This window comes from Aquila chrysaetos, chromosome 16, assembly GCF_900496995.4.
Source record: "Aquila chrysaetos chrysaetos chromosome 16, bAquChr1.4, whole genome shotgun sequence".
NCBI lineage: Eukaryota > Metazoa > Chordata > Aves > Accipitriformes > Accipitridae > Aquila > Aquila chrysaetos.
The window spans coordinates 27,103,028-27,116,248 of NC_044019.1; the positions used below are offsets into that span (position 1 = coordinate 27,103,028).

General features: G+C 39.5%; 2 protein-coding genes across 20 annotated transcripts in view; both read left to right on the forward strand.

Annotated features, from left to right (window-relative positions):
- The window catches only part of PPFIA1 (PTPRF interacting protein alpha 1), a 60,446-nt gene extending 56,152 nt beyond the window's left edge, over positions 1 to 4,294 (forward strand). For 11 of the 13 annotated variants that reach the window (XM_030038997.2, XM_030039007.2, XM_030039008.2 and 8 more), the window contains 2 exons: positions 438 to 508; positions 1,861 to 4,294. In XM_030038997.2, coding sequence (XP_029894857.1) covers positions 438 to 496 — 59 coding nt within the window. In that variant the 3' untranslated portion in view covers positions 497 to 508; positions 1,861 to 4,294. The remainder of the gene's footprint in view (positions 1 to 437; positions 509 to 1,860) is intronic. The other 2 variants (XM_030039004.2, XM_041129169.1) reach the window with 1 other exon arrangement.
- Positions 4,295 to 6,081: 1,787 nt separating this feature from the next.
- Positions 6,082 to 13,221, forward strand: part of CTTN (cortactin) — a 28,011-nt gene continuing 20,871 nt past the window's right edge. For 2 of the 7 annotated variants that reach the window (XM_030039377.2, XM_030039383.2), the window contains exons 1-5: positions 6,096 to 6,205; positions 7,682 to 7,689; positions 9,377 to 9,460; positions 9,898 to 9,971; positions 11,347 to 11,476. In XM_030039377.2, coding sequence (XP_029895237.1) covers positions 9,377 to 9,460; positions 9,898 to 9,971; positions 11,347 to 11,476 — 288 coding nt within the window. In that variant the 5' untranslated portion in view covers positions 6,096 to 6,205; positions 7,682 to 7,689. Of the gene's footprint in view, positions 6,206 to 7,681; positions 7,690 to 9,376; positions 9,461 to 9,897; positions 9,972 to 11,346; positions 11,477 to 13,221 lie in introns of all 7 variants that reach the window. The other 5 variants (XM_030039381.2, XM_030039380.2, XM_030039378.2 and 2 more) reach the window with 5 other exon arrangements.

Genomic DNA, 13,221 nt, shown 5'->3' on the forward strand with positions numbered 1-13,221 from the left:
TAAAATGTGAGCTGTTTTAAATTTTAAGTATTGTCACTAGCACAAAGTATTTTCCAGAATTCATGTGGAAAATTCTGTAAGTTAAAATAAGTGAAGCCTTTACCATGTAGAAACCCTTTTCATTTCATGATATAGAAAACCAGAAAAATATATACACAATATATAAAATAGAAAACAAATTACTTATAAAACTACGTTTGCCAATTTCTGTGTCCTAGTTGGCATGCAGATTTTCTTAGAATTCTTTTTGTTAGCCACTGAAACTGGAAGTGGTTAATATATAAACTGTAAAATAAATTCTGCTTTTCTAACTTGTAGCCTTAGAGTTGGGTGAGTACAGTAGCTGTAATCACATTGCTGTGATGTGTTTTTTTTTTTTTTTTTAAAACTAACATGCATGCTGTGTTCTGCATGTCTTCCCATGCTTCTTGAAATAGGCAGTGTATCAGGAACACAAAGATTGGATTCTGCTACAGTAAGGACCTACTCCTGTTAAAGCCTTCTCCTGGTGAGTAAAGTTGATAGGTATAATAGTAAAGCAGCTATTTATGAAATAAAATGTCAGGTATTTTAATACAGTGAATTTACACAGTTATGAAACTGTTTCAAGTTTTCAGGGCAGATTGTTATATTGAAAATCTGGAGATTATTTCCTACAACGAAGACTGAGTGTTTTAAATATTTACTTTTGTAAAGATTGTATTCTTTTGAGGGTTTGTTTTTAAAGAGCCTCAGAAAGGACCCATGCTAAATAGCTATGTAGAAAGTGTTGAAATCAAAGGTTGGCTGAAATGACTAGTGAAAGTGGGGAGGAGGGAAGGGAACTAAATTAGGCATGTAAAGGAAAAAATAATTTAGTGTGTGACACTGCAGTTCAGATTATTGATCTTTCAGAGTCTTTGCTTGGTCAAAGTTATCCCACTACAATATACTTCAATATTGAATTGTTATAGGGGTAATTGCATAGTTCTCCAATTCTTGGATACTTCATGCCACTGTGATTGCTTAGGCTGTCTGGTTGGATTTAGCTACCTGCAGCCTAAATTTGAGTAGCTGTGAGCAGTGCTGACAATAACGCAGCTTGATAACTTAAGGGTGTTTAGCACAAAATACATGTATTCTGGCTTATGAATGATTTTTCTTCAGCAGCCTCTGGTGTAATTTCTCGTGGAACAGTATTTCTCGTTTTGCAAACAAGTCTGGAAACTAGATTTTTTTTTTTTTTTTTTTACTATATTGCATTTAAAAAAAAAAAAAAATCCAGTGAATCTTTTTGTTGCTAGCTGGTATCTTCTATGGGCTATAAATTGCCTGTCTCTTCTGCTTTACAGCTTCTTTCCCTTCTTACCAGTAACATCCCTACCTTGTAGGGATTGGCTGCCTTTTCTTCAAATACTGAACCTTTTTGCATATACAAGTTTAGTTCCAAAGAGTTCTTACGTATGAAATGTTGAGAAGGGAAATTCTTGCACGTAGCAACTCGGATCATGTGGATCTGTCAGTTCATAATCTCAGGGCTATCTTAAAATCTTTTTAGTTTCAAGACGTTGGAGTTGTAAGTCTTGTCCTCCCCCAAATTCTCCCCACCGTTCCAGGATTTTCTACAGTCAGATGACCTAGGATAAAAATCTAGGAAGTAGAAATATTTTACCTCATGTGCTGTACTTTGTGTTGCAGCTGAAGATTACAGAAGGCAATAAAATTGTATACGTCATGGCATGGCAATAATTCAATGCATGACTGCTACACTACTGAGCTGTTTGTGAGAAACGTAGAATGAAATGTTTTTAAAAAAACTGCTAATGGAATTTTTTTGTTTTTTCTTTTTGTGTGTTTTTTGTTTTGTTGTTGTTTTTACAGTTTACCCACACTATTTCTACCGGTGATATGCAGCATTTTGAACATTTGGAACCCTTAACCTGTTAATACTTGTTAAATGGACACTTTGAGATATTTTATTACAGAGTTTTTAATTAGCAAATAAATTCATGAGTACTATAGAGAAAATATTTTAGAATCTAAATGTTTCTTATATTTATGTGACTTCTCATTTATATAGTTACTTACTTTTTCTGTTTCTATTCAGTCTACAAATCAAATCATTGCTGATTTTTATTCTAATTTTAGTCTTTCCAACTGAATGTACTGTAATGCTTGTATGTATATGTCCCTATAAGTAATATAGGGGTTTTGTAAATTATGCAGTTACTGTAATTATCATTGTTTTTTAATAATGAAACTGAAGGTGAAAAGGATTTTAATACCTTTGTAAAAGTATCATGACACCAAGCAGTATATATTTTGTCTTTTGAAAATGTTAGCTTAGATCTGAAAACAAGTCCAACTTTTTTTCAGGTAAACATATGTTGTTGTAGAAGGTATGGTACATGATTGTTCTTCTTTTCAGAACTGTACCTTTCCACAAAGAGGATTTCTCAAGTAGTGGGAATTTGTCTTTATTTAAAATATAACTTGTTTTAAAAGCTGAGAGGAACTATAACACTACGGAACACGTTTTAGAAGTGATTGACTCAGTCATAACACTCTCTGCTGTATTTGTATAGCGTATCTTCACAGTGACTGAAAACAAGCCATAAACCAAGACCTGGTTGTTTTTTGGGTGTTTTTTTTGTTTGTTCGTTTTTTTTCCTTAACTGAGGAAGATAGACTTCATAATAATTCCTGGTCATAGCCCACAGGCCACAGAGAGTTTTTGTCCTAGATCTTTTTGATTGAAAACACTTGTGGAAAGATGCTGGTGAAACTAGTTTTAATGGACCAATCATGAAGCACTGCAGTCTCATGTCAAATGAGTAGTGAAACATGAAGGTACAATGGGCTGAAAACTAAAGCAGTGCAACTTCTAATAAAGGCCTTACTTTTCTTATGTAAGTCATCTTTTGTGTTTTGTAAACTTGTTCTAAAGAGTTGTCTGGACTTTAATTTTGATGGTTGTAGCCATTTTGGACTGTATGAGTAGCAAATGTATCCAACACTTGTAAATGGCATATTAAAAAGCCAGCAAGGATCTGTTCAGATGGTGCATTATTTATTATGCAACAATATATATAGCATGTCTTTTTTCTTATTTTGTTTTCCACTTTTAACTTGCTTGTAAAACTGAAATTCATTGTTACTGTTCCTGTTTTTTCTATTAATCTTTTGTGTATTTTCAGATTATGTAACAATATGTACAGTCTACTTTTGAACTATTTTTATCACAGTATTATTTATTGCTTTCTTTCAATAAAGTACTGATGCATTTTCCACTGCCAATAAAACACTATTGAAAAGCTAAGATCTAATTGTATGCAGGCAGATACTTTTGCGGTGAGTGGATATTGTCAATAAAGCATCTTAATGATTGTTTGCTGCCCTGTAGACCTTGTTTCAAATGACTTTTCTCCAGTAGAAAAATGTTCCATTAGATGTGACATTTTCTTTGGAATAGTTCAAGTTCACATGCGTTAATCAGTTTTTGAAAACCAGTTTTCCAAAGAAAACTGCTTTATTGCCTACTTCTGCTCATAGTTAGAGCTATGATTTACTTTTAAAAATAGTAACAAAAGCTATCACACAACTTCAGTGTATTCTGGTCCATGTGATGAAGATTGAAGTGCTGTTCTATATAGCAGCAACAGTTGCTTTGTTAATAAAATGAGATTATGACCGTAGTGGTATTTGGGGAGAAATGTAGGAGTCAAAGGAACCAATACAAAATTGGGTCACAATAGGGCTGTTTATGTCAATTTTAATATATTTGTAACCCATTTCTTGTGTAGAAGAGAAGACAGAAGGAAAAAGTGACAGAATAATTGAAGCAGTAGTGAAGCATATTTCATCATGTCCTCTAGATCAACAGCAGGATGTGGAATGCATGGAATGGAGAAATATTGTGATTGATGCTTTAAACATTGTTCAATAATGCATCTCTTTGTCTAGCTTGTCTATATGAGTTGCTATCTGATCATTTGCAGTCTCTTATATTTTCAGAGAATCTATCTTTCTAGAAAAAGCGAAAATGAAACTGCAGAAGGAGATCCTGACTCACTTGTTCAGCTAAACTTCACTGTTTAGAAGAAAATTGCATAGACGTTTCTGGTCACTGATGTGATAGTAGGTGTTCAAAGTCATGTATTGTTGCTTCTCAAAAGTGAAAACAACGCGGAATAGACTTGTAAAATGTGAAAATAAAATACGTTTATTATTTTAAGGCTGTAAAACCTTAACTGTTATGGAACAATGGAATTGACATGAGAGCTAGAATAAATGAGTGAAATAGAAAAAGCTTTCACGAACTGGCAAAACTGTGTGTTGACTTCCTTCTGAATTATACAGCAAAGCTATCTCAGAGAAATAGAGAAAAACACTTCTCACTCAATTTTAATAAACCCCCCCCCGGAAAGAAAAACATGCAAGTGCATGTGTAAAAGGCATATGGGTATGTTACTGTAATCTTTAAATAAATCTTGGTTAATACAACTTTTTGTAAATTGCAAAATGCCTTTAAAGGCTTTAGTTGGAAAGAGTGCTATAAAGTACATGTTTTATCTGCAATAAGGAGATGGTAGAATTATCTGAGAGAACTTTAAACTTGCAATTTTGCATGTTTAGAGGGCAGGGAATCTCAAAACAGATGTTGTAACTTACTTCATCTCTGTAAATTAAAAGACGAGAAGTTGCTTTTGCATTGTCTTATGGACAGTAGTGATTTATCATGCCAAAACCCAGAGCAGAGCACATGTGAAGTAGTTCAAAGCGGAATTTATGCTTGGAACTGGGTACACTAAAGATTGGGAGGGAGGGGCAGCTAAATTAATATTCAGGTAAATAAAAATTGACACAACATAATGTTTGAGGGGTGATATTTTTGTTGAAATTAAAGAGTTACTTTGCCTTTAAAAGGAAAGCATTTTCACATCTTGATAATTCCATTTTCAGGGTTGCAGTTTTGGTGCACTGCTTAAACTCGAAGTTATTCTAGATTTTATTAATTTCATTTTTTTAATAGTAATTTTGGAAAAAAAAAAGAAATTGTAGTCTAATTTAGGTAGCAGCGCCTCATGGTTTTATATGGCATGTAGGAATGGATGGATGAAAAGTGATATGTAAATATGGTTGGTATTCCTACCTGTAAATGTGCCAAAGGGCACAGCAGCTGAGCCAGGAGGAATGCCAAAAGGATCAAGGTTCTCTGAGCCTGCTTTCTTCTCTAGCAGACATCTTTTTAAGAGTGAGTTTAGCCCAATTTTTAAAATATGCTGTGTTCAGTTTATAGGGTAAATTGCCCTACGCTTAATACAGGAAGAAAATAATTGAGCCTATTTACACTGTGAAGTGACTGTGGTTGGCTTTAGGTGACTGGAGGTAGCTGTCCCACCAAGACTGGGAATGAGTCATGTTCCTCTCTCCAAAACTTGTGAAACTGGTTCACCTGGATTTTTTTATCTTGCCATTTATTACAGATTGAATTTGTGTATTTCTTTGTAATATTTTTCGCTAGAGCTGTCATTCCTTAGAGTGTTTCCCCTCCTCCAAAAGATACACAGTAATAGTGGGCGAACAAATACCTCCTAAAGTAGTAAGGCTGCGTTTCAAAACCCAATTATTTTCCTTCTGGCATCTGTTTAATTTAGATACCCTGTGAACAGTCACATGTGAACCTTTTGCCCACAAGCGAAGGAAACCCCTCAAGACGACGGTAGTTGCAATTTCCCAAACGTGGCGGTGCAAAAGTGAGTATTAAGATGTAAAAAAAAAAAAAAAAAAATTTCAAAATTCTGCCGTAGCCATTTTTAAACTCCTGACAGCGCATTTCTGAAGCGGTAGCGCTCGGTCATCTACTCCTCCCCAGCGCTTTTACGAAACAGGGAAAGGAGCGGCGACAGCATGGATTTAAAAATACATTCTTTTTTTTTTTGTTTGAGTGACTTGGAGCAGCGCTGTATGTCGATCGTCCCGCTTCCCCCGGCTCTGCCCGCGGCCCTCCCCGGCGGCGGAGCGGCCTTCCCCGCAGCGGGGAACCGGGCGGCCGGGGCAGCACCGCCCGCCGGGGCGGGTCCGTTTCCCACCTGGAGCCGCCCCGCCGGGCGGGAAGAGGAAGTGGGAGCTCGGGAGAAGCGGAAATTGCAGCAGGATCAGCCCGGGAAGCACCGGCGGGGAGCCAGGGCAGCGGCGGGCGCCAGCGTAAGCGCGGCGGGTCGGGGTCGGAGGGAGCTCGCCCCCCCCCCGCCTCCGTCCCGTTTTGGTCGCTGGTTCGAACGGGGCGGCCCCGGGGGAGCCCCGGCGGGGAGGGCTGTGGTAGCCCGGGCGGGTGGCTGGCTGGCTGGCTGGCTGTCCCCGGGGGAGTGCGCGGCCTCTAACCGCAGGCCCGTCCGCCGTGCGGGGCGGCGAAGGGCTCTTCTCCCCCGGCCCCTCTTCCCGCCCAGCTCTGTGAGGGGGCCGGAGGGCGCTGCCCTCGCCGGGCAAGCCGGTCGTTGGGCTGGTGAAAGGCCGAGCCTTTACGTTGACTCACTCTTTTTTCTTTTTTCATTTTAAACTCCCTGAAGCTGCCCGTAGCTCAAAGGCCCCACAGCTGGTGACTTAAAAGAAGAAAAAGCTTCTGCTGTAGGACTCTGGGGGGGGGGGGGAGCTGGGGAGAAGGCAGCGGCAGTGAGGGGAAAACGGGGTGAGCCGCGCCACGGCCTCCAAAGGTCGGGCTGGAGATTACCCTCGCCCCCTCAGAGAAGACAGCAGTCCCCCTGAACGTCCTTTTCCTCCGGTGCTGCCAAGGGGGAACGGCAAGCTGCCGGGGCGACCGCGGGTCCCCAGCAGGTAGCCAGGCCAGGATGAGCGCCTGGGGCTGCCGTCGAGCCTTGGCGTAGGCCTAGAGCCGCCGCTCGGTTCCCTTTGCCCGCTGTGCTGCGACTGGGTCTGAAGCGTTGGCATCCCTCTTTGTTCCTTCCAGGAGTTTGTCCGCAGGCCCCGGGGAAGAGGGGACTTCCCCAGGGTGCCGCTAAAGGTGCTGGGTAGGATGCTGTGACTGCTGATTAGTCATAACAGCCGTGAAGAGCAAAGCTGGCCGGCTAAATTCAAAGCATATATTTAGCCTCAGTTTGCATTTGAACCGTAGCGTTTTCTTTTTTCCTTAAGAAATTTGACCATGTGAGTCAGTGACTCACAAATAGATCATATTTCTCCACGTTCTGCTTTGGAAGAGATGCTAGAATAACAAGCTGCTGCGGAAACCAGGCTTATTCCTGTTTGCTCCCCACCAGCAGTCGGAGGTCTTGACTGAGGTCCCTCGTTACTAGGCTGCTTTGGTCCCTTTTGTAATTTGCTTTATAGAATGCAGGGTTGAGACGTGGAAGGATGTTGGCATTTATGTGCGTAATTTAGGAAGAAATGTGGATTCTGGGTTTTCTAACGGTGTGCGTGCGTGTGAAATCCCTCTTTCCTTCATTATCATTTGTGAGAGTTTGAGGAGGAAGCAAAGAAATCTGGACTTAAGGATCTAGGGTTTGTTCTTTTAAATGTCCTAGCGCAGCTGAATCCACAAAGCAAAACAAAACAGTCAAGTGAATGTAGGACCCAAGTACTTGGAGAAAAAAAGCTGCGTTTTGCATGAAATATATAGAGTAACCATGTATACCTGCACTTCAGCTCTTGTCACCTGAATTCCATTTCTAAAAGACTCGCACAGCACGCAGCGTGGTGGAACACGGAGGCAGGGATACGAGCTGTCCCTCTTAGGAATGACTGTGGGTTTGTGTTTGGTTACAAAGTTAGAACTTGGACCCCACGTTGAGTTTCATTATTGAGCTGGTTTGGTTCCGCTTTCCAATAGTTTTTATTATAAATATGTAGTCTGATAAGTTTTCTGGATATTAAGTAATTTAATAAATGCTAGTTCCTTAATTGCCATAGGAATTTGGAGATGGGGGACCTAAGAAGCAGAAGGGGAAGCGTTCTACTACTTTGTCAGGATGTCATCTGCTCTGCTCTTACACCCTCCTTCTAGGCCACTCTGTCATTTGCTACCTTGGTGTTTGACAATCAATTTTTCAGTTGCTCTCATTCTTGTTACCAGTCCTGAAATTTCTGAAACGTTCTGTAAAACTGGCTCATCAGCTTATTCTGTCAGGCTGTAGAGCAAGCAGTGTTTTTTTTTCTTCTGTGCACTTTACCTATGGGTTATTAGTTACTCATTTAAAAGGGAGCTTTCATTCCGCCTACCGGATTATGCTTGTGTGAATGAAATAGTCCATGATAATCATCCTTATAATCTATCCTTAATTAGAAATATAAAGGTAAGCAGACAGAATGATGGTGTGTTAAAGAACTGAACTCTAGTGGAATAGTGATGAACAAAATAAGTCCTTCCTGTGACTCATGTACCTGAAAAAGCTGGGAGAGCAGAAAACTTTTTTTGTTGTTTTTGTTTTGCTTTTTAGAATTTATTTGTTTTGATTTACCTAGAATAAAGGGTATAAAATACAGCCACTATCACCAGGCAGGTCAGGTATTCTGCTCACTAGTCACGTTCCAAAGTGTTAATTAAAAGTGTCCAACTTGATACTCCACAGGGGATAAGGTTTCCAGAAAGTGAGATGCCCAAAATCATTAGCCACTTAAAAGTGTTGAATGTTGTTTCTAGATGTTATTGGTTCCCTTTTTATGAGTTTTGCTTCCTGCTGTCAGTACTCCAGCACTCATCCTCCGTTTCTCCTGAAAGTCAGACAAGATACTTGAGTTTGCTTACATATTTCAGAAGCGATTATCTGAGAAACGCAGTAGCTCTTGTACTCTGTTGTTGCAGGCAGGTGGACTAATGTCTAGATTGCATGCAAATTCTTACAGTTGTTTGGATTTCTTTCATAATGCTGAAACTCATTGCACAACAGAGGAAACATGTAGGTTATACTGCCTAATAAACAATATTATGCTCATCATTAGTAATGGCTGGGAAAAAACCAACTATTCCTATGCCTTAAATATATGCATCAAATCTAGAATTAGCGACAGTCTTCGAAAGTGGATGTTGGTTTGGAGACCTGTTTGAAGAGAAGTCTTTTAGTGCAGCGAATAAAGAAAAGACACATATTAATTTGGGCAAGGAAAGACTTCCTTGTTCTCTTTGAAATTATGTCAGCGATTGCTCCTAACCTTTTTGCAGTGCCAATAAGAAAACTAAAAGGGATTTTCAGACCAGCTTGAGAAGACAGCCTGAGAGCCAATGGTCAAATCTGCTTTCACTGCAAATATAGCTTCTGTTTATGTGGTTAAATAACATACTGTATTGGGAATTTTGGATTCTGTCTCCCTCAGCTTATACGTAATATAAATTGAGTTGACACGTAACTGGAGTGTGACAGTGCTTCTTATGATGGTGTTGCAGATGTGGAAGGCTACTGCAGGCCACACCATTTCTGTCAATCAGGATGACGGAGCCGATGACTGGGAGACAGATCCTGATTTTGTGGTATGGCTTTTGAATTTTACTGATTTGGCAGAAGTGTCTTACGTAACATGTTAAAGAGTAATTCTTCAGGACGGGGGCTATATCTCAGCAAAATAAACTGATAGGAGCATATTCCTGGAAGGAGAGAGAATTAAGTGTTCTGTGCTTGTGAGTGATGAACAAAACTACCTTGTCTTGGCTGGGTACTGCAGGGAAGTTGTATGGAAGAGATATGCATCAAGAATCAGAAGCCTCTTGGGGCTGAACGTGTGCTCTGTGCATTTCGGCAGGGGACAAAGCACAGGGCTCACAGCAGAAGAGAAGCGAGGGTGGTATTAACTGCTTTTCTAACTCTTCTGACCTCACCGACTGCTGAAGGGTGTTGCTATGAACTGTAAAGTGCAAGTAACTAGTGAAATCTTTGGGTTTTTAACTCTTTTTGTGTGTGTCCTTCACAGAACGATGTGAGTGAGAAAGAACAGCGCTGGGGAGCTAAAACTGTGAAAGGATCCGGCCATCAAGAGCACATCAAGTAAAGCAGCTCTCTTTTAAATTTATTAATAGTCACAATCCCAGGCGACTTAATCAACTCATGCTCTCGGTTACTTGTATCTTCATAATTAAAACAAGAGTCTCTGTAGAAGATTGATTATTTGCCAGATTGCTGGTCTTTCAAATATGTCAGCATCTTCAGATCTGAAATTAAGATCAGAACTATGGTGTAGGGACTCTTAAATCTTTCTTTGTAACTGGAACTGTTACTTTTCCTGCCTCTTTGTGTCTGGAAAGTTTCTTTGTTCTGTTTTGGTGCAAGAGCCAATACTGCCAGGGGAGAAGTTTGTGTTGGGTGATCTGAGCAGCTCCAGTTTGGTACTTTAAAGATACATTTGGTCCCTTAATTCTTAGGCTTTGTTTAGAAAACTGCTACCAAACTCATAAAAATTCTAGCAAAGTAACAAATCGAGCTCCCTGGCAGAAAAGCAAATGAACACGTCACGAAGGGCTATGTAGACAGAAACGATCCATCTTCTGAATCTTGTACTTGTTGTGAAAAGTGCCTAAGACTTGACTTTAAAGTAGTTTTAGGAAGTCTGTGATTGTGATGTTTATTTTGGTTTTGCTTGTGTATTTCTGGGGCATCAACCCTCGTGGTATAAAGCTAAGAATAAATGCCATCAGTGTTGCAAACGGAGAGAGACTGAACTATGTGGCTTACTTCAGGGATGAATTTTATTCTGCCCTATTTGGAGTGCAGTGGGGACGCCTACTGGCTGAATTACGCCTGAGGAAGCTTTAAACTCAGGTGGGAAGTGTTCTAAGGTACAGATTACCATCTTAGTTTATCCTTCTTCTGTGTGGCCTGGACTACCGTAAATTCAGTCTCTGCATATTGCAAGGGAACGCTTGGGGAAGAGGAGGTGCATGTCTCCTTGCATCCTTATCTTGCATTACGGTTGTGTCCAGAATGCTCAGTTAGAATTAGAGTCCTGTTACCATAGGGACTGTATGATAAGAGATGATCCCTATTCTGAAAACTTGCCATCTAAATAAAAAGCGTTGGAAAGAACTTAAATTAGGATATGAGAAGAAAATATGTTTCAGGCACTTGTAAATTCTAGGTATTTGATTGTTCAGATAGCAAAATACCCTTCCATGTTAGTCTTAAAACCAACACTTTTTTTTTTTTTTTTTACTTTAGACAGTGTTTCGCAGTGGAATAAATTCTGTTTCTCAGAATATGATGAAGTGCTTTGTGCACTGAAAAAACAGGAAGGGCTTGAAAAATACAAGTTGTCCAACTTTTAATTAAGATGGTATTTTTATCATCTTTTTATTTTGCATCTTTTTGAAGTTATTGTCTGAAAATTTCGTAGTAAAACTTGCTGCTTAATTATCTGTCTTTAAAGTATTCATCAGCTGAGGGAAAATGTGTTCCAAGAACACCAGAACCTTAAAGAGAAGGAGCTTGAAACGGGACCAAAAGCTTCCCATGGCTATGGAGGGAAATTTGGTGTTGAACAAGATCGCATGGATAAAGTAAGTACAAACGCTTCCCTGGGGTGATATTATAAGCTGTGCCCTGCCTTGCCTTGGCTCTGGTCAGCACAACTATATGTGCAAGTTAAGCTTCTCAAAGGTGCAAAGTTGTTCCAACTTTGCTATGTTTGGAGACCTAGAAGCTCAGATCATGGCATAAGCTATGTACAGCAGTGGCTCATTTTGAGGGCAGAAGCATCACTCTTACAGTGCTTTAACAAGGACACTTGTGACCACTACTACCCAAATCTGTCAGTTCATTGTGCTTTGTTCCCTAATTAAATCAAGATGCTCCTATAGAAAAAACTGAGCTAAAGCACTTGAAGAATCAGGAACAAGTATTTCAGGTGGCAAAATTGGAATCTGTAAATGATGAGAAGAAGTTCTGGGATGTGCAGTGGCCCCACACGTTTTTGTTTGATGCTTGCTCTGTCTTTAGAGCAAGTCTGCATGCTTATGTCCTGAGTGGGTTCCCCTGGAGTCAAAATTCAAGTTTCTAAACGTATATTTCTAAATTAACAAAGTACTTCATACATGAATAAATCCAGTATTTTTTTTTTATTTCAATGCTGTGCCAGCTCTTCTATGCATATAGAGGTTGCCAAAGAATGAAAAAAAGGGTGCGCTGCTGCTTTTAAATTAGAGGGCAGCTCTCAAACAGTGGTGAACTATGAACAGTGACAAGTAATCCAGGTATTTAAAAAATCATTGTACTTCAGTCAGATGGTAGTGTTTTACATAAGGACTTGATGGCTGTTTTAAGTTACACTATTAACAAAATAAATGATAATTCTTAAGGTAATTCTATTAGCCATGTGATAATTAGACAGGCATATCAACTTCTGGCTAGTTTCTTTCATGTACTCTGTTCAAATAAGAGCCAAACTGTTTCCTGAATAAGAATGATTTTATTTTCTTACTTTCTTTACTTTCTGGGTTTCTAGTAATTTGGCAGGCTTAAATTTTTGCTGGATTCCCATCTTCCAGAGTAAATTGCTGTATAATTCTCAATGGGCCTTGAAATAGGCTAACCTAACCTTTGAATCTGGGAAAGGAATTGCTGAGCAGATTCAACCATTAGGCCTGGTCTGCAGCTGCGTAGCTCGCTCTTGTCAGCAGTTTATCCCTCACCTGTGTCCATGGGAAAAAAGAGAGGAAAAAAAAAAAAGTGAGTACTGTTTCCTGTAGGCCAGAATTAATCATCAGAAAAAACATGATGGTCATGCCCATCTGAGTGATACTGGTAGCCCAAGATGTTCATAATTTATTTTTTTAATAAAGCTTTCTTCCTTATAATTATAGTTCTAAAAGCTTATCATGGAGATCTCTCCTCCACAGGTATTTGTGGCTCTGCGCAGGTGTGCTAGTATTAAGGCTTGACTCACCTGAAGTAAATGAGTGTCACTGCAACGTTGTCATGGTACAGGTTTTTGCTGCATTTAGGACAAAACCTTGATGCTGACTTAAAATGAATGGTTATATCATTCTATATGCCAGACCTACATAACTAATTTAAAATGTGACAGAGTATTGTGCTGAGGAACTATGAGGGCAATTTACTCTGAAATACAGATTTCCAAGAAAAATCTTTTTCTAAGTCTTTTCTAAAAAAGGGTATGTTGTAATGTCTGATATTTGATGAAATGCAGAAAGTTCTGGTACCACATAAAGAAAACAATATGCTTAAACCTTACCTACCTCAATTGGTATAGCAGAAAGGAGATCATGAAAAGCACATAAAACCT